The following is a 19,563-nucleotide window of genomic DNA, read 5'->3' as shown; positions in this document are numbered from 1 at the left end:
CAAATAGTGAACGTACGAGCTCTCATTCAGTCGGTCTTTCCAAGTCCGCGTGCTAAGATTCAGCCTGTAGCTTCACAGCCTGGCCCCCTGCCTTGCGTGTCTCTCTTTGCTGGCCAGCTCCCTGAGTTCTCTCCTCAAGATCTTGCCTGACGGCGACTTGGGAATGGCGTCAAGAAACACGACACCGCCACGCAACTGTTTATGCTGCGCCAAGTTTTGCTTGACATGGTCTTTGATCTGCTCGGCCGATATCTTGGAGCGGTCGGCCACGACATAGGCACGGGGTAATTCATTGCCGGACCCGGACGGGTCAGAGACGCCGATGACGGCCGCGTCGAGGATCAGATCGTGGGAGAGTAGCAGAGCCTCGAGCTCTGCGGGAGCCACTTGTAGGCCTTTGTATTTTATGAGTTCCTAGAGAAGCCGGCACGAATCAGTAACGGTTAGCGGTAGAATGGAAGACCAATCTTGTTTACCTTCTTCCGATCGACGACGTAGAACATGCCGTCTCTGACAACGCCGACATCGCCTGCCTTGAACCACAACCCGTCCCTGGTGAAACTGTCACGGGTCGCCATCTCATTGTCCCAATACCCCTTGGTGACCATAGGTCCTTGCATGATGAACTCGCCTTCCGTGCCTTCCTCGACGTCCACCTCATCGTCATCGACGACACGCATCCTCGTGTTCGGCAACAGGGGCGACACCGATCCCGTCTTGTCGTGCCGGTCCCACGGCATCGCCGTCACACTGCCCGTCGTCTCGCTCAGGCCCCATGTCTGGCTGATGCTGCAGCCGAGCTTCTGTTCAGCGAGTGCCATCAGCTCCGGCCCCATCGGTGCCGCGCCCGTGATCGCGTGGGTCAGTGTGCGGAATTGGTCGGTCACGAGCGGACTCTTTGCGATCAGCAGGTAGATCGGCGGCACGGTGAAGAATGTCGTGATCTGGAACGTTTTGTTGTACTCGAGGAACTTGGCGAAGTCGAATCGGGGCATCCAGTACACCGTCCCGCCCGCGATGGCTGGATTGACAAGATAGCCCTGGCAGCCTGCGATATGCGCGGCAGGGAGATGGGCCAGGGTTCGGTACTCGAATTGGTATGTTGGGTCACGACGGCGTTGGCGATTGAAGAATTCTCGCACCATATATTGCGGGATCAGGCCTTCAGACACAAGATTCTGGTGTGACAGATTGACTCCTATGATTGTTCCACGGGTCAGTAGCCCACCTCCAAGACCCTTTCGGAGCTGGACTGACAATACACATACCTTTCGGGGCACCGGTGGTGCCACTGCTGTAGAGTAGACAGATCACCCTGTTCGACAAGACTTCCTTGTCCGTGATGACTTCCCAATCCAACCTTTCGTTCAGCTTGCCGTCGCCTTCGATGAGATTCTGGCCCTTGCCCAGGACATCCTGGATGCTCCTGTTACCGCCCATGCTATCCAGCACCAGGACTCTATCTAGAGGAACTCCGCACTTCTGTGCCGCCTTGACCGCGACATTTGTGCAGTCCGGACTGGCCACGATCAATAGACTTTTGCCCTGCTTGATTTGTCTCGCCAGCTCCAGGGGAGTGAAGCTCGAGCTTGCTGCCGAGTAGACGCCTCCAGCTGCAATGACGCCATAGAAGATGTCGGAGAGGAGGATCTGACCTGACGAGATGCAAACCACCACATCCTTACCGGGTCCGTCGGCGCCTATTCCGTACGTATGTCTGAAGTGATAGGCGATTCTCTTGGTATAGTCCCGTGCCTGGGCTTTCGTAACATTGTTGGAGGGCAGAGCCGCTTCAGCGTGGACAATAGTCGACTCTTTGCTCCAAGCCTCTGGAGACTCTATATGACACGTCAGTCCGATTCGCCTCGATGAGACAACCCCATTCTCCTCCTCACCATAGATCAGCGTCAGCAGGTCGAGGCTTGGAAGTTCATAGTCCTTCGTGGGCAGATAAACAGTCTTTCGCGGCATCGTGGCGTCCACTTATGGAAGCAATTCAGGAGAATCAGTGGCCAGGGATACGTGCCATTTCACAGTCAAACTTTGAATCATGTTGCTGCTTTCAGGGGCCGTTGCTTTCTTGTACCACCTCATCCCACCTTGGGACGTCGAATGTCCAATGAAGAGGAGAAGCGCGAAGATACAACCGAAAGGCGGCGCTGCTACCGAGGCGAAAGAGTGATTGGTGTAACTGGTCAAGCCTTGCCTCGGTTCAGATGTCAGCGTCAGTAGACAACTCCAGGATGCAATATGCCGGCATTGCAGGGTTAGATGGCAGATTAGATAGTCGGTGGCCATTAATGTATGTGTATTCAGCCGTTCGCTATTTTCATTGTAGCCGGCGGGCCACAAATGCTGGAATGACAACTGCTCCATACAGTAAGTAGCATACCCAATCGACCGAAGCTCGCTCAATCCAACACCCGCTGCAGTGCAATGTACAAATCCAAACGGTATTCTGCAAAAGCAAAAACGAGGCTGAAAGGAATACCCTACCGTCGGGGAGTAGTGGGCGTCTTATCGCCATTCACCCGACCTCTCTCGTCTCTTTTCACGCTTGAGTCGTCGTCATCATCGTCGCCACCGTCTCCAACCATGCCCTGCATGAAGGAAATATAATCATATTTAGGGACATCTCTGTCCACCTCGAGATCCGGCCCCTTATGCTCCGGCATACTGCTCAGCAGATCTTCAATCAGGTCGTCGGGTATCAAGGAGTGTCTCAGGTCCATCTCTGTGACGTACGGCTTCCCATCTGCCACCTCTCGGAAGGACTGGAATACCTGTTCAGCGCTGTTTTGGTCTTCAGTGACAGATACCATAAACCGGATGAACTGCTCGAAGCCAACTCCACGGCTCTCCCTCTGACGCCGGGAGACAGGTGACATGGTCGGATCGAGCCCACTATGGCAGACCTCCAGGAACCTCTCGTGCATTTCTTGTTCATCGTAGACCAAACCAAGACTGGCCAATGCTGCACTGAACTCCAATTCGTGAAGGGTGTTGGTGCCGTCCCGATCAAAGTGTCGGAAGACTGACTCGAACTCTTCGAGTTGGATCGGAGTGAGGTTGGTCATACTTCTCGCCACCATTTGGTTCTCGAGAAAGGTCAACTTTTTCTGCACGCTGGCCTTGACCAAGCTCAGCTCATACATTAGTTCGTCATATGTGTAAGTGGTGAAATCATTCTCATCGATGTTCGCCTCCTGGCACTTCTCATCGAGGAAAGCTATTCCTTCCAAATATTGTTCGAGGGGGGCCAAGTTGGCGGATAGTCTCTGAGCGTGTTGTAGTTGATCTTCCACATCTCCTTCCAGTCCTGACACTGCTAGAGAAAGCGTGTTGAGAGTCAAGGCAAAGTCATTGGCTTTGTCGGCAAAACTTCGTCTCAGCGCATTCTTGATGTCCCGGATGGTTTCATTAATGAGTCTGCTTCGTGCGTGCTCATCGGTACCCAAAGCGGCCCATTCTTGATCCAGCACTTCGAGTCGAAGCTCTGCCGGGGGCTCATAGGGTCGCAACCGGTAGGTTGACAGTTTGGTCTTGATGTTGCCGAGAAGAGCTGCGAGATCTGATTTCTCTGCCACCCACTTCCTCTTCTGATTTCGTTTATAGCTGGAAAGTTCATTGGCCTGCGCCTTTGCATCGGCATATGTCCCTTCAAACGTAGAGTTATGCCATGTTTGTCGTTGTTGGCGAATTTGTTGGAGCAGAGCACGCATGCGCTTCTCGTAAGCCGACTCCATCTCCCATGCACCTTGCATGTTGCTCACGAACTTTTCTACTCGCCTCCCAGCATTCTCCACTCTCTCCATTGCACTAAATGCGTGGAACCAGTAAGCGATGTATGTCATAAGCGACCGCTCGTCAGGTCTGGGGACGTCGGCTACATCTTCAACGTCGAGCAGATCGGGTATCCCAATCTCTTTGCTGGCAATGTCAAATGCAAGTTGCATATTCCCTTTGTGGTCTGATTTATCCAAAGTGTCGAAGTCAATGAGGTCAGGCCGGTGGATGTCCAGGAGAGCGCAGAAAGCCAGGCCGTCGTTCCAAGAAGTAGAAAAGTCACGCACTTCGACACCTTCGTAGCAAGCAGTCTTTCGCTGGCACCATAGGAGAAGACCCTCCTTGGCCGTCATGCCCTCCTCGTTGATGTCGGAGATTGTAAACCTGAGAATGAGTGTCCATATCAGACCCAGAATGATCTTTCTGTTCCCGTCGACTACATCTTCGGCGCCAATATTCGTCATCTGAATACCCCGGCTCTTGATGAACTCCAGTGACTTGTTAACATTCTCGAACCTCTGCACCCGCAGCCTGGGATTTGACGCATATCGTCCGAGTGATTCATTGCTAAGAACCTCGAGAAGGTGGATGAGAATGATTCCATCGGAGAGGTCGGTCACAAGAGACTTAACCGAGACTTCGCGAGGGGCGATCTTATTGTTCAACCTGCGAATAGTCTGTCAGAGGGCTGGCAGCGCAGAAGCAGGCCGTGATGGTGCATTACCATTTTGTAAATGTTTTCTCTTGAACATTCACCCATTGCTTCTCCAACAGTACCATGTCTGCATGTCAGACAAAGCCTTGGATGGACAGTTGTCGCTTGTTGCAGGAATCGGATGTGGGTAAACAGAGCTATCAATACCGAGTGGACCAAATGCTGGATACAATTGGGGTGCAAAACAGACCCCAGTCTAGCAGTTGACACGTGTAGGAGGATAGAGAGGCCCGAGTGTCAGTCTGATGCGGTAGAAGAGGAAGCCGAGGGAGTGTCCGTGAGATAACGATTAATTCCAGCTTGAGTGTGATGTCTGAGGGGGGTTGATTGTCGTGCACAGATGGTGGTCTTGAAATCGGGGACTACGAGGGAGCACAGCAGCATGTTCGGCTAACATTCCCCGTGGAACGGACATTAGTACCGCAACGACCAATCACAGTAGGGCGGGCAGATTATATCAACAGTCGGACCCCGGCCCGCCGTCGGCAGAGAAACCGGGCTACTCGGCCAATGGGAAGGCTCGTTTGGGTCAAGGGCTGTGAGCACCTACGATTGGTTCGCTCCTCACATCCTTCGTCCAAGAGAGCATCTCAACTCCCCCCCTTTCAACTTTCTCGAAGTTGTTAGCTGGAACAGGTTACAGGGCTACTGTTCTTCCTTCTAGCGCCGTGCATACATAAATCTCCATTGTTCCTCCTCAAGAACCCTGCTATTAGGGGAACCTGGCAGCTGCTGTGGCACTGAGCAGCGCCGTCGATGCGGTTTCATCGGCAATGACGCCATGACTTTGATTTAACTACATGCAGCTATCTGTAGGTTTACGAACCCAACAACGTTGACGGATGGAGAGGTAGGTAGGAAATACTTTATACACTCTCTATGGCTCCATCGCCTTGTGTGCCACACGCACCAAAGCGTTGACATTAGCCCATCTGACTTCGAAGGGATATGGAGGCTACAGTGGGCTGTCCAGAAAGTTCTTGCTGGGTGACCTTGGTCACTAAACCGTCCTATGTGCCTGGCGCCATAATCCTCGCTCACACTTTAGACCAGCACGAATCCAACTATCCACTTCTTGTACAGTACACCGCCTCGCTAGGACACGAAGCTGTGCATGCCTTGGAACAGGAAGGGCGAAACTATCGTCGTATCCAACTACAGCAGCTCGACCTTCTGTTGCCACGGAAGGATCAGGAAAACACTGCCAGTGTTGCCCAGCGTTTCAGGGATACCTTCACCAAGCTACGTGCATTCGAGGTATACAAATTGGGCTACACTAAGGCCGTCTTTCTTGATGCCGACATGGCAGCCTTCCAGAATCCGGACGAGATATTTGACTGCAAGCTCCCCAGCCGCGACTGGCTTGGTGCCAATCATGCCTGCGTATGTAACCTCGATCATGATAGCTGGGCACCTCCAGATTGGATCAAGGGCAACTGTGCGTACACACCGTTGAAGGGTCCAGACGATGTGGCGCCAGAAATCACACCACAATCGCGACCGACCTACCGACTTCTCAATGGTGGGATGCTCTTGTTCCACCCCAGTGAAAGCCTTTGGAACAGCATGCTCGACTACTTCAACACTTCCGATCGGTTAAAGACCTATCAATTCCCCGATCAAGACTTTTTGGCTGACTTCTTCCGCGACAAATGGAAGCCTTTATCGTGGAAATACAACGCTTTGAAAACAATGAGATACTGGCATCCCCAAATCTGGTCGGATGAGAAGCTGGTTGTGTTGCATTACATTGTGGACAAACCTTGGGAGCGAAAAATTGGTCCAAGAGGCATAGCCGGGCATCTGGGAAGGGACGGTGAGACTCACCAATGGTGGTGGAATATCTACTGGTCATGGAGGAAAGAGCGAGCAGACAATCAAGCGAGTAATATGGTCATCGATCTGATGGAGAAGCTCATCAATACCCAACAGCCTTACACTGAGAAGGTGCCTCTTCCACAAGAAATTGGAAAGCCTGAAGATGTCCAACCATACACCTGAGGCCAACTCTGAGAATCTGAGATGAACCAAACAGTGGTTCTTGGTCAGGCTCGTTATCATTGTCTTGGGGCTGAGATGTCTGGACATAAGCAAACTGTTCAAAAACAAGCGGGTCTGTGGCTGACAGATCTGATTTGGAGCTTTGACACTGCCGGATACATGGATGAGTCTTTAAACCTTGGATGAGTTGCTGTCCAGCCTTGTCCAGCCTTGTCCACTCAATTCACAACACTCCTATACTGCACCATCCCAAAGATAACACAAGCCTGTTGGTCCTGCACTGCCTTCTCCAGTGCTGATACAGTAACGTGACTGACCGAGACGCTGTTCTATTGCTGGCTTGGCACCTCCAGGGACTCGTTCATTCCAGCAGTGCACCAGAGGCTACCAAACTCCCGCCTTACTGCTGACTGCCTGCGCTCCTCACCGATCTGTGCAAAGAAGAATCTTCTCTTTTGTGGTTCTCTTTTCCTTTCTCACATCCTACCAAGTCTTCCTTCCAAAGAGTTACTCTAGTCCCTCAATCCCAGACTCTTTTCTTCTCCCAGTCTCTCACTCCAACTCGCTCTATCTCGCCACCGGTTTGGAGAGCCCGTGTCTCTGCCACAACAGACATAGCCGATCTAGTAAGACAAAAGACAAGATGGTGGTATGTCTCCCAGGTTTTTATCCCTGACATTCTATGCTGACTGACGCTCTCTGTAGATCAAATGGATCTTGTTCGACTGCGACAACACTCTTGTTCAATCAGAGAATGTGATCCTCAAAGCCATAGCAACTACTCTCAATGCACAACTGGCATTGAATGGGATCGACCACCGCTACACGCCTGAGGAGCTGAAAGAGCAGCATCGAGACTTGACAGCACGAGGCATGGCTGTGAAGATGATGATGCGTTTTCGCTTTCGACTGAGAAAGTATGAGCTGCGAGACGTGGCTGCCGATGTGGAGGACCAGGTGATCGCCAAGTTGAAGGAGGGTGCAGAGCCTTGCCCGGGTGTCTTGGAAGTCCTGGCCAAGCTCCACGAGGAAGACGAGTACACACTCGCGGCCGTCTCGTGTTCGTCTTCAAAGGCCTGCCTTGAAGCCGCTCTGTCAAACTCTGGCCTCGACCAATTCTTCCTTGCGAAAGACCGATTCTCGGCATTGTCTATCGCAACAACCACCCCAGTGACCAAGCCGGACTCGGCGATCTACCGTCACATCCTGGATAAGTACGACGCAAAGCCCCATGAATGCATGGTCATACAAGACACTGTTGTTGGTGCCTCCGCTGCGGTTCGAGCAAGAATTCCCGTCATGGGCTACGTTGGCGGTTGTGCAACCGATGAAGAAAAGCACGCGGCGATACTAGAGCTCGCTATGGCCGGCTGTAAAAGTGTCATGTGGGATTGGAGTGACTTCGACAAGGAGTTTGAACGCCTGCAGGAGCAGATCAAGAAATAAGCCAATGATTTCTTGAGACTGCCTGCTGAAGCACTCTGCTAGTGACTTGCAAACATTGGGATGGGTATCAGAGAGAGAGGTGTCACAAGGGAATGTGATTGCTGCAAAGGAAGGACAGAGAGAATAGGACCGATAAGGGTTTTCTGGAGGCACCGGTCTGCTATGCCTTCGGGCATGACATGAACTGCTTCCCTTTCTTGCTGTGTCTTTGAGAGATGAGAGACAACATACCCCAATAAAGCTGCTTCAGAACATGGTCTGCTTCCTTAACGTTGATCAGACGACAAGGTCTAGCTGGTCGACATCCTTCCATGCCGTAGCCAAACTGTGTTATGCCTTTGTAGTCTTGACGTAGACCTCGTGAATGCTCTCTGCAGACTTCTCACTGCCTTCCTTTGTTATGCTGCGTAGTCGTAACTGCCAAAGTTGGGTGAAGACTTTTCCTTCACTTGACTGCGACACAGCATTCAAGCCCAACTCGAGGCAAAGCAACCACTCTACAGTTCGCATCCTGAGCCTTGACATTTTATCACTTTATCATTCATTTAAAAGACGTTCCGCTGCCATTTCACATTCCTGTGCTGATCTGTGAAATCAGTCTACTACTAGCAGACGTTGTACTGTTCTCGGCGACTTCCTCTCATCAGCTGAACCTCTCCGGCCCACCTCTTCCCTAGCCCTCACGATGAGAATTTCCAACGCTCCTCCAACCGGAGTACTCGAGCAACATGCCCTCCGACAGTATATTCTAGCAGCAGAGACCATATCAAGCTCTGGCAAAAACACCCAAGCTAGAAAGCCGCTTGACATCAAAATGCCTGTCCCCATTCGTCCTCGGCCAGCCAGCATACTCATTTCATCGTCCTCATTCATTTCAAGGGACTTTTTGGATGATCATGATCGAGGTAATCACAACAACACACCTCCTCTGTCCCAAACGACCAGCTCATCGTCAACATCGTCGTTCCAGGCTACAGTCACACTTGACCCAGCAGAGCTCTCAGCTACACCAGATCCAGTTGCTGTTGCACAGATACAGAACGCAATACCATACTTGCCCTTCCACAATCCTGCGGATGGTGTCATACACAGCAGCCTACCAATATTGATCGAGGCACTCAGTGGAAATGGAATACAATGGTCCGACATGATCGAAAGAGAACGCCATATTCACTCCGCAGACGAAGCAAACCACATATGCTTTGTTAACATTGAGCCCGAGCAATGGGACGCAGCAGCAGAGCCTGATCTAGGTCAGGTTGGTGAGCATCTGCAGACCTGGTCTCTGAACAGTTATGGAACCAAGGAGGAGCCTGGATTGGGTAATTTCTGGTCATCATCTTCAGATTATTGGACAGGAGTTGATTGGCATGGTGCTGAGCATGACCACGGTTGGGAAGGGAGACTTGAGGCACAAAATGGCCTTCCTCTCATTCAGCGATCAAGGGAACTGTACACAGTCTCTCAAATCTGTACATGATTTTCAAGCCAGCCTTCAGAAGATAAAGCATCCATCAGTGCTTAGCAAGTGACCATTCTAGACTTGTACATCCTTCCGCAGGCGAGGAAGATATGTTTCCATGCCATGTCTAGCAGCAAAAGCCAATGATATCTTACTCCACTGTTAGCGGAGACTGCGTGGATATATCTCCGCCTGACTAGTATAAGCCCAGATCACTATAGATAGCGCAAGGCTGAGTTCCTCGGCGTTTTCTCCAGAGTCTGTCTTAGCTTGAAGAGAATCAGTCTCTATAAGATTCACAGAGTCTGGCCCTGTAAACTGTTGATGTAGAGGTCAAGGAAGCGTGAACCGCTATTCCTTGGTTACCGTCCTGTCAGCTAGCTGTGGACACCCTAGGTCAGGCTCGACGGTGAGGCTGAAAAATATGGGTATCACAGTTTTAAAGCCTTGCAGTGTCTGTCAGTGGTTCGGACCGGGCCGACAGACAGGGATTGAGACGGGCCTGTGCTCAATATCTGGACATGATGCATGACTTCTTGAGGGTGGTAGGAAACGCCTGGCTTTAGACCGTCTTGCCTTTCTTGTTTCCTTTCTTTCCTGCATTATCTGGTCAGATATAGGGAGCATAAGAAACCCTTCTGGGTCTTCTCTGGCAGGAGAATAGACGTATATTACAGTCAACAAGGCCAAGGACCTTGCAAGACAAGGATTGCACTGGTCACGTATGATGAGGGTTGTGAAGCAGTTGTCTCTGAACAATTCTTTCCCATAGTCATTCTTGCCACTGCTTCTAGCTTGTAGAGAGATTACCAAAGGTTTCTCTGGAGGTCATAGCATTTCTAGGCGTCGGAAACCCACAGCATTGACAGTGTTGACATGATAAGCTGTCTCTGGGCTGCACCATTTGTTCTTTTGTCATGAATCCACCTCTTTCTGAATATCTCTTGGTGGAAGGACAGGACTTGCTGGCAACGCTGATATACCTGGATGTGTGTAGAGACATTCCCTCTTCGTGATAGGACAAGGCTGAGTAACTCAGTACAGAAGCTGGAGTGATGGAGGTTCTTTTGCTAGATATTCATTCAATTCTTTTAGTCTCGCTCGCTATCAAAGAGATTCTGGGCTGGATCTCCTACCAAAGGCTTGAGGCACAGATGGCCATTGCAGTTCTGTCGATCTAGAGGTCTGCAGCCAGCTTTTCAGCCATGAATGTAAGAGATCTCCCATAGCTGCTTACCACAGTCCAAGATCGGCATTGCTCATCAAGGGCTCTATTGAAGCCAGCACTTGATCAGAGTCAACAATGCAGGCCAGTAGCAGTGTGAATTGTCGTAGAAAGACAATGGAATCGAATGGTGCAGTTGACCACTGCCTCACAACACGTCGCCTCGCCTAGCGTGTAGTCCTGCACAGTTAATAGCATCAACACAGCAGACACCTGCACCCTTCTCCCCGTCCTGCACCCTTCCCACAAATACAATTCTCAAATTATCACTCACAATCAATAGTATCGTCCCGTATCGTCTTGAACGCTTCTTTCCAACATAGTTGAAGGCTCTGATACCGTTCTCATCAACCACGACAAGGCTGAACCCACCACCTCGTTGTCGCCGAGCTGCACTGCCCCGTTCAAAAGCGGATCTCAACTTCGAAAGCGGAACTTTCTTCATCCAGCCTTGTCAAAGAGACCCTCTTCTTTCATCCATCCAGAATCATTCAGACAAGATGGCTTCCAATGGCACCATTGACCCTGCTCTTCTCGCCCTGAACTATGCTGATGACGCCAATCAAACTCAGGTAAGTGGCCAACCTGCGATACTGTCCCAGTTCCTCTGTTTCAAGCCACTAATATCTTCCAGACTGTCAATGCTGCCACCACTGTCGAGGCTGAGCCTTCTGATACCACACCTGCCGTCTCTGGATCTGTTCAACCTGACAATGAAGAGCCTGTTCTTCCAGCTTCCACTGGCAATGATCCTGCTATGCCTGTCAATACCCAGTCTCCGCCTTCTCTGTCCAACAATGCAGCAACGAGCATGGAGGACCAGATTTATGAAATTCTGAGAAGAGAAGATAACAACATGGCTGCTCGTCTCATGGCGAGCGATGAATACCAAGAATACATGTATGGAAGAGTGGATGGAGGAGCAACAAACACTTCAGCCTCGAACACTTACACCTATGCCAATCCGACTGGCTTCGTCGCTGGTGCTTCTTCTCTTGCTGGCCAAGACAGTGTTCCATTCTCTGCGCCTGTGGGTCAAAGTGGGCTTGCCGGTGTTCTCGCTCCCGTTGCCGCCAATCCTGGCACTTACGCTGTCCCTGCTGCCGTTCCTGCTGCTGGTTCTTCCGCTTCTGGTGTCGGTTCCGCTTCCGGTATCCCACGATACCCAAGTGGGCTGGCAATTCCTGCCGGCGCGTTCCCGTCTCCTGCTGTGGGTCCCGGCTCTGTCGCCGCTGGTTCTGTCGCTTCCGGTCCTGTCGCTCCCGGTCCTGGTCCTGGTCCTGGTCTTTTCGCTCCTGGCTCTGGTCCTGTTGTTGCTCGTCGTTCGGGCACTCGTGGCCCTGGCGCTCGTGGTGCCGGCTCTTCTCGCGGTTCTGGTGCTCCTCGGCGCCAAAATGCCCCAATCCCTCCAGCACCGGCCGCTGCGGGTTTCCAGCGACGGATCCCCAGTATCCTGGACCACCCAGACCCGTTCGCCTGCCCGGTCTGCTACCACTGCTGCTGCGCCCCGGGGTCTGTCAAGACGCATCTCTTGGAGAAGCATCCGGAGCTGCGGCTCACCAAGAAGACCCTGGAGGACGATCCGCGGTACGCAGTGGTGCGGCCGCTCTCCTACTACCGCAACCAGGGCCTCGACGTCGCCTATCATGGCAATGATAGGAAACAGGTGAATGCTCGCCGTCGAATGGACGCGGGCATGAAGACAAACGACGCCGGGTACATGGACAACGTGTACAAGGAGACGCCGAACGAGAGGCGGCTGAAGAGGGAGCAGGAGGCTCGAGATGCGGAGGAGGAAGAGGAAGACGACGATGTCGTGGAGGAGGAAGATGGTGGAGAGGAGGAGGGAGACGACGATGTCGTGGCGGAAGAGGAGTAGATGTGGTGGTGTGGTTGCCGTTTTGGGCGGTGGGGCGATGGGGCGGTGGGGCGGCCTGATTGGGCAGTTTGTTTAGATTAGGCAGCAAGGCTGCATGACTCGTGTATACCCCACAATAACAATTGTATGACTCAGCCTCGTTCTCATAAACCTAGGATGTCCTCCCTGCTTGCTTCAGAGCATACCATGAATTGCAATAGTGACCTCCCCGACACTGAAATTATGGCTTTTATGGCTTGGTCTATAGCGTCCTCCCTACGTGGATCAATGTATATTATGAACTGCAATAGTGACCTCCCCGATACTGAAATTGTGGCATTTATAGCTTGGTCTATGATGTCCTCCCTGCTTATATCAGAGTATACTATATACTGTAATGGTGACCTCCCCGTTACTGAAATTATAGCTTTTATAGCTTGGTCTATAGCGTCCTCCCTACTTGTATTAAAGTAGAAAGTAGACTATACTGGTTGCCTCCCCGAGACGAGGATTCTATACTTTATAAGTTGTGATATGGTGTCTTCCCTACGTCTATTAGGGTGAAACCCAGACTAGAATGGTAGTCGCTTAAGTTTCAAACTGATACCCTTAATATATTGATATATGGTGTCTTCCCCACCTCTAGCAAAATATACACTGCAGATTATAACCACGACCTCTCAAATACTATATCCCCACCTACTTTGTATTGACTTATGGCGTCCTCCATATCTGGGACTCCGCCTTGTTGTGGCTTCTGTCGTTCCTGCCTCGAGTGGACAAAACATAACAAGCATCTCCCGGTCCATGATTACGATCCATTCCTACCTACTTCGATGGTAATGGATGCCGGTCGGTGGACCTTTCTCAAGCGGCGACCGATACTCCTAAAATCTTCGGGGATCGATCTCTGGCATACACGATTTGGCCAACCGTCCGAAAAGACCCCGGTTCTTATATTGCACGGCGGAACGGGGAACAGCATTCAAATTTACCGGTAACCAGGCAAACCGCGTCGCTTTGAGCAGAGAGGTCATTCTCCAAGAGTGAAAGTTGTTATTTCCCGGAGAGATACTAGAAAAGTCCCCGTTCCTGACCCGCACTCATAGTACCTGCGGTCAAGGTCGGATCCGATCCTTACCAAGGATCCGAAGAATTCCACTACGACGACTTCGCCTGCGACGCCATCGCGCTTCTCGAGCTATGCCGGGTCGCCGTGCTGGGCTGGAGCGACGGTGCCATGACGGCCTGAACATGGTCGTCGCGGGTGGAGCGCGTCTTTTCCCACGGCGCCCAGGCCAATTTCAACATGAGCATCCCGGCATGGACGCCCCGACCCAATCATCAATTTCGAAATTGGCTCATTCGACGCGGGCTTCACGACGAACGTCCCTAACTTCAAGGTTACTCGGTGCACACCACTGGGCAGTAATGACTCGGTTTGGAGAAGAGGCAAAGTGAGGACGATGACCCCCATATTAGGCCCCTAAGTTACCTAGTAGTACCAACCTAGCATGGTTGAAGCCGTCTACAGGTAAGGTTCCTTCCCATATACAGTCGCGTATAAGTACTTCCTAGGTACCTACCTGGTGGTACCTAAGTACCAGCAGGATACTAGGTATCCTGAATTTGTTGCTGTGAGATTGGCGACCTGTTTGAGCATTTGCTTCAGCAATGACTGAATAAGCGCGGATGATGTTCTCCATGGGAGTCAGACCGATATCCCCAACGCACGAATCGCATACGAAACCAACCTGGACTGGCATAGCATCGGAGCACTAAGGGGTGCCCTCAGTGCTAGTGTTCTGTAGACAACAATCACTCGCTTACTTGTCCTTGCCTCCTTCCTGTTGTTTCATACCTTGTGGGTGGGCTTACCTACCTACTTACTTACTTATTAGTATCTAACATTTTAATGTCTCCCTCCCATCTTCTCTCTCCTCTATCCGTCCCTTGAAATAGCTCCCAGGTCCTCCTAAAGTACGGCCGGGTCTCTCCTCTTCCTCCCAGAAAACCTCCCAGTCCTCTTGCTCTCAAGGGAAACGAAAGCGTACTATCCACATCTTTCCCAGCTCTCGCGATGAGTTGGCTCGGACCTCATAGTAGTAGTAGGTACTAGTACTTAACTGACCTACTAGGTACCTAGTAGTAGGCGTTATAAAAACTGTGTCGAAACTCTATCGAACCCGTATCGAACCCGTATCGAACCTGTATCGAAACAGTGTCGAAACCGTGTCGAAACCGTGTCGAAACCGTACTAAAGCCGTATCAAAGCTATATCGAAACTACCAGGTACTATATAAAAATTAAGGTATAAGTAGTATGAAAACTACGATACCTACTAAATATCTATATTAGAACTACCAGTATTACCTACTACTAAGTAAGTAAGCTTAATTTACTAGCCCCTTTATAAGTACTAGCATAAAGCTACTACTAGTAAGTAGTACTACTACCTACCTAGTAGTAGGTACCTAGTACTAATGTACACACCTAGCTCTACCTAATAATTACTAGTACGCGTGCTAAGTCGGTAAGGTACCTAGATACCTAGGTACTAGGTAGTACTTACTTCCAGCTCTAATAATCTAGGTACCTATATCTAATCTAGCTCTAATCTAGTTCTCATACATGCTCAAGAATCACTACGAGGATGGCTTCAGAAAAGCTACTACCTACTAGTAGTAGTATGCCCTATAATAGGAGTCTCTAACTTCAGTTCTCTCTTGAGACATTCAATCCGTCATCTGGTTTCCTTGTTCATCAAATTTCACGACGCGCCCCATGGTTAGACTTTCCTGCAACGCGCGTCCAATTTTCATGACCATGAAGCCAGCATCCAGTGGTACGGGAACAGGCTTGTCATAGAGCACACTATCGACAAACTCGTTGGCCTCCGTCACAAAGGCTTCCTCGAATCTTTGCCAGTACTCAGGCTGGACTTCGTGGCGCATACCCATCTTGTCAGCAAGGACGACGTTGTTAACTCTGGGGATGACATTGACCATGACCTTCCCCTGAGTACCGGTAACCTCGGTGCAAACGTCGTGGCCATGAGACTGGGTACGACTGGCATAGAAGTAGCCGATCTTGCCGCCGTAGAACTCCACCACAGCCACGCCATTGTCGACGTCCTGTGACTCGGCCAGTTCAGGATGGTGTCTCAACGTGCCGACGGCAAAGCATGATTTGGGCTTGGGATTGCCTAGGAACCACAAAGCCAGGTCGATGTCGTGGATTGTGCAGTCGACGAAGATGCCGCCGTTGCGCTTCGCATACTGGACGAAGAACCCCGTGTCATCCAGCAGGTCGCATGTGTTGCTGCGGATCAAGAACGGTTCACCAATGGCCTTGTCCATGACCTTCTTGTGGGCGTCGCGATATGAGGCATCGAAACGTCGTGAGAATCCGGCCATCACTTTCAGATCCGGACGGGATTCAGCTGCTTGGATCGCCGCCGAGACCTGTGCAGCAACAGGTGGTCAACAGGGTTTACCCTGGACATGAAACTCGCCAACGACTGACTCACCTCATCCAGGTTGATGCTTAACGGCTTCTCGCAAAGAACATGCAGCCCTTTCTCAATAGCCTTGATGGTCTGGACAGCATGGACGTCTGTGCTGGTGGAGATCCAAACCGCTTGCAGACCTGGGTGGTCTAACATGTTTTCATAGTTGTCGTAGACTGATACGTTGAAGTCGATATAGTCCGGATTCTTGCGAGCCCTTTCGACTTCGTGCGGCGCAACACTGCATACTGCGACGACATTGGCTCTGAGGACTCGACCTAGGAGTATGGAGACATGTCGTTTTCCCTGTCATCACCCTTTGTCAGTCTGGCGGACTCTGAGCGGTGCTCATCTGGTAAGGCGAGCACGAGTTCTGGCTTCAAAGTCCTCCGATCTTGCACTGGCATGGCTGACATATCATGCAACCGTTGCTGTCTTGCTATCTGACTGAGTAAGATATGAAGACTTCACGTACCATGCGGCCCAGGCCAGCAACTGCTATATTGAGGACCTTGGTGCCTGTTCCCACATTTTCACCGATGTTGGTATCGCCCATCGTGCTACAATCCTGGATGCAGTGAAGACCCGGTAGTAGACTGATTACCGGGAGAGACTCCGACTGGACAAGGATGAAGTTGGTTGAGACCGATGTACGGCCAAGCGGGATGACTGTGCCACCAGTACTTCGTGGACTCGGAGCTACCTTGAAGGCCCTGTCATTGATAGCAGACGGAGACGAAGCTTGGTACGCTTCAAACTCTCTCTCAAGGGAGCTGCGATGGATCTGTATGGAGATAGATGCGGTACTGTAGCTTGCGAGAGGACTGGTCTCAAGACGACATGTACAGTAAGTAGGTGTCCCTCTGATATATCATGACTGGAGTGTAGAGACGGTCGCGGAGTAGTAGGCATGGACATAATCGCGCATCTTTACCCTCTCCTCGCCATTGGTGATCACAGCATAGGTGCTGCGGACATGGGGCAGGGCCCCCAACTGTTGAGCCCGGTGTAGCACAGCTTTTTCTTTGGAGTTCTCCGTTGGGGTCGGTGTGAATAAACATCTCTTGAAGGCAGATCATCGGTCAGTGTAGAGGTGGGTTTGCGTCTCGCACGTGGGTTGCATCTCCGCATTGCTCGAGGTGTCCGACTCGCTGACATTTCTCAGCGGTGGTAGGCTAAGAAGGACACTGGAGGTCGCGGTGGATGTTGAAGCACCAAAACAGCCGTTCATTGCCGGTGGATCGAGATCAGCAGCGACCGACGGAGTCAGACGGACGTGGAAGATGAATGGCAAGCTCTTTTTTCCGAGGCCGAAGTCAGAAATAGCAAGTATCATATTTCTCGGCTTTGGCAGCAACCAGGTCATTGATTGATGGAAAGGTGCATGATGGTCTCAAAGGTTCTAGAAATCCGAGGTGCAGAAAGAACTTATGGATTTCTCAAGGTTTGATGGGACAGCAGGAGCCTGTGCACTAACCCAGGGTCGTCATTGCCCATTTACGGCTGTCCGACTAGGCAGCTGCAGAACAGGATGGGAATGCAAGAAGTCCTTGTCATCGTGTTTCATGTTATTTACTGTGGTATCATGTCTACGTCTCATGCATCGTGTACCGTCTACCAATCTAGAACTTTTCCTAACCATAATTGGGCCAACACCTGACGATTAGTCAACTGTAGATGCTGAGGGACTTTCTTTGCTCGGTGAAACAGGTCAAATATCATGACCTGTCCGGGAACCCAAAATCGAACCCAAACTCGGGATAGACAAATCGTTTGACACCCTTCTTGGAGATTTCCGCGAGTGAAGCCAAGTCATCCGAGGACAGAGAAACGATCTTCTTGTTTTCATCGATGCGAGAAGGAGTGACAGATTTGGCGAGCACCGAATTGCCTCGGGCGATGTGGTAGCTTAGCAAGATCGAACCTGGACTCACCCCCTTCTGTTCGGCCAGCTTGACGACATGGGGATCCTGCATCAAGGGCGAACCTGTGCTGCCGAGTGGACTGTATGCGGTAACGTGTATTCCCTTCTCTTTGCACAAATCGACGATCTCTTGTTGTGGGAGTAGCGGGTGGTTCTCGATCTGATTGACCGCGGGGACGATGTCGACATGAGGCAACAGCTCTTCAAGGAATTTCTTGGAGTAATTGCACACGCCAATGGCCTTGACCTTGCCGGTCTTGAGCAGCTTCTGCATGTCCTTGTATGTGTCGATGTGGGATCTGTCTCGTAGCAAATCTCTCGATCCATCGGGCAGTTTAGGAAATTTTTCGTGGTTGCCATTTGGATTCATTGCCACGGGCCAGTGCATGAGGTAGAGGTCAACATGATCGAGACCCAACAGGCCCAAGCTGATGTCGAGGTTCTGTTCGACGCGGGTGTGATAGCTGCACCATAATTTGGTGGTGATGAAGAGATCGCTTCGGGATATTCCCGCAGCCGCCAGACCTTCTTTGATTCCTTCTCCGACTTCTTTCTCGTTACCGTAAACATAGGCGCAGTCGATGTGCCGGTAGCCAGATTTAATGGCATGCGCAACGGCGGCGCGGACTTGACCTTCTGGACTCTGCCAGGTTCCTAACGAACAGTCAGACAGGTGGTCGACTGAATAGAATGTATTAGAACCTACCCAAGCCCAAGGCGGGGATGCTTGCGCCGGTGTTAAGCTTGAAAAGGATATCCGTCATCGTCAAGCGAGATTCGCAGAGCAGTGCCGCAGTGTAGGAGTATGGAGGGCTTTCTTGCCTGTGTATCTTTGCTGGAATGGGATCTCTACGAATAAATTCCGAGCAAGAATTGGAACGGGCAAAGAAACTTCGATGAGTGTCTTTGGAAGCGGGTAGTGAGGTCACTGCTACTAGTAGCAATACTAAGGTCGAGTGCGGGGGGCTCAGGGCTAATAAAGTGGTACGGAAAGACACTCTAGGGGATTAGGGCTCCCTAGGTCTATCGTCACAATAACTGTAGTGTTGCTCTAACCCCTATAACGATCACGATGACTGGACTGTGTTAGTAGAGGGCGATAGGTCCTTAAAGGCACCTAAGGCTGTTTCAATCCCCTGGGGCACATTATTATTGGTACCTACAGTATAGCATCTGTGGCAGCTGCTGGCTGCTGGCAGACCCCACGGTCATGGCTCCCTAGGCTTTCTCGCCTTTTCTTCGGGTGAACAGTGCCCGAGATGGGAATATCTGCCAGCCACAGTGGCACCCGTTGTGCCTGTGTTCCGTTAGTGTGACATTTCTCCCCTTCCAAATTCTAAGCTCCATTTCCTCCTCCACCGGCGCCCCATCTCGACTCTCTGATTTTTTCCCTTTTCCTCTTCTCTTATCCTCTCTTTCCCCAGTTTTTCCAGCTCTGCCCTTCCATACTGGCTCTAAAGGGTAATTCTCGCCGGTGCCACTCGAATCTCTATTGCCTTGCGAGTCCGAAATCTCCATCTCGAGCATCGGTCTCTGCTCCATACTTTGTGTTCTCGAAAACCACCGCAACCGCAGGCCACACAGTCTCGAGGTCGCCACGCAAATCAGCTGCAAGCCCGAATGCATGGTGGGATCGAT

At 51.2% G+C, this 19,563-nt stretch overlaps 7 protein-coding genes across 7 annotated transcripts; 3 read left to right on the top strand and 4 right to left on the bottom strand.

Annotated features, from left to right (window-relative positions):
* Nucleotides 1-72: 72 nt before the first annotated feature.
* Nucleotides 73-1,971, bottom strand: A1O1_03770 (uncharacterized protein; the record flags this gene model as incomplete). Its single annotated transcript, XM_007724670.1, has 4 exons — nt 73-414; nt 477-1,198; nt 1,269-1,838; nt 1,896-1,971. 4 exons carry the CDS (start codon nt 1,969-1,971, stop codon nt 73-75), a joined length of 1,710 nt encoding a protein of 569 aa, XP_007722860.1.
* Nucleotides 1,972-2,492: 521 nt separating this feature from the next.
* Nucleotides 2,493-4,566, bottom strand: A1O1_03769 (uncharacterized protein; the record flags this gene model as incomplete). Its single annotated transcript, XM_007724669.1, has 2 exons — nt 2,493-4,452; nt 4,511-4,566. 2 exons carry the CDS (start codon nt 4,564-4,566, stop codon nt 2,493-2,495), a joined length of 2,016 nt encoding a protein of 671 aa, XP_007722859.1.
* An 883-nt stretch (nt 4,567-5,449) lies between these two features.
* A1O1_03768 (uncharacterized protein) lies at nt 5,450-6,502 on the top strand (the record flags this gene model as incomplete). The annotated part of the gene is made up of 1 exon (XM_007724668.1): nt 5,450-6,502. One exon carries the CDS (start codon nt 5,450-5,452, stop codon nt 6,500-6,502), a length of 1,053 nt encoding a protein of 350 aa, XP_007722858.1.
* Nucleotides 6,503-7,145: 643 nt separating this feature from the next.
* On the top strand, nt 7,146-7,948 carry A1O1_03767 (uncharacterized protein; the record flags this gene model as incomplete). The annotated part of the gene is made up of 2 exons (XM_007724667.1): nt 7,146-7,151; nt 7,208-7,948. The coding sequence occupies 2 exons, from the start codon at nt 7,146-7,148 to the stop codon at nt 7,946-7,948; spliced, it is 747 nt and encodes a 248-aa protein (XP_007722857.1).
* Nucleotides 7,949-11,135: 3,187 nt separating this feature from the next.
* On the top strand, nt 11,136-12,514 carry A1O1_03766 (uncharacterized protein; the record flags this gene model as incomplete). The annotated part of the gene is made up of 2 exons (XM_007724666.1): nt 11,136-11,207; nt 11,270-12,514. The coding sequence occupies 2 exons, from the start codon at nt 11,136-11,138 to the stop codon at nt 12,512-12,514; spliced, it is 1,317 nt and encodes a 438-aa protein (XP_007722856.1).
* Nucleotides 12,515-15,228: 2,714 nt separating this feature from the next.
* On the bottom strand, nt 15,229-16,557 carry A1O1_03765 (myo-inositol 2-dehydrogenase; the record flags this gene model as incomplete). Its single annotated transcript, XM_007724665.1, has 3 exons — nt 15,229-15,957; nt 16,023-16,307; nt 16,477-16,557. The coding sequence occupies 3 exons, from the start codon at nt 16,555-16,557 to the stop codon at nt 15,229-15,231; spliced, it is 1,095 nt and encodes a 364-aa protein (XP_007722855.1).
* A 1,162-nt stretch (nt 16,558-17,719) lies between these two features.
* A1O1_03764 (alcohol dehydrogenase) lies at nt 17,720-18,689 on the bottom strand (the record flags this gene model as incomplete). The annotated part of the gene is made up of 2 exons (XM_007724664.1): nt 17,720-18,579; nt 18,632-18,689. 2 exons carry the CDS (start codon nt 18,687-18,689, stop codon nt 17,720-17,722), a joined length of 918 nt encoding a protein of 305 aa, XP_007722854.1.
* Nucleotides 18,690-19,563: the final 874 nt, after the last annotated feature.

The sequence above is a fragment of the Capronia coronata genome (assembly GCF_000585585.1).
Source record: "Capronia coronata CBS 617.96 chromosome Unknown acBCG-supercont1.3, whole genome shotgun sequence".
In the NCBI taxonomy this organism is placed as follows: domain Eukaryota; kingdom Fungi; phylum Ascomycota; class Eurotiomycetes; order Chaetothyriales; family Herpotrichiellaceae; genus Capronia; species Capronia coronata.
The sequence above is the reverse complement of the archived record's forward strand: the minus strand, read 5'-3'. Positions and strand labels throughout refer to the sequence as shown.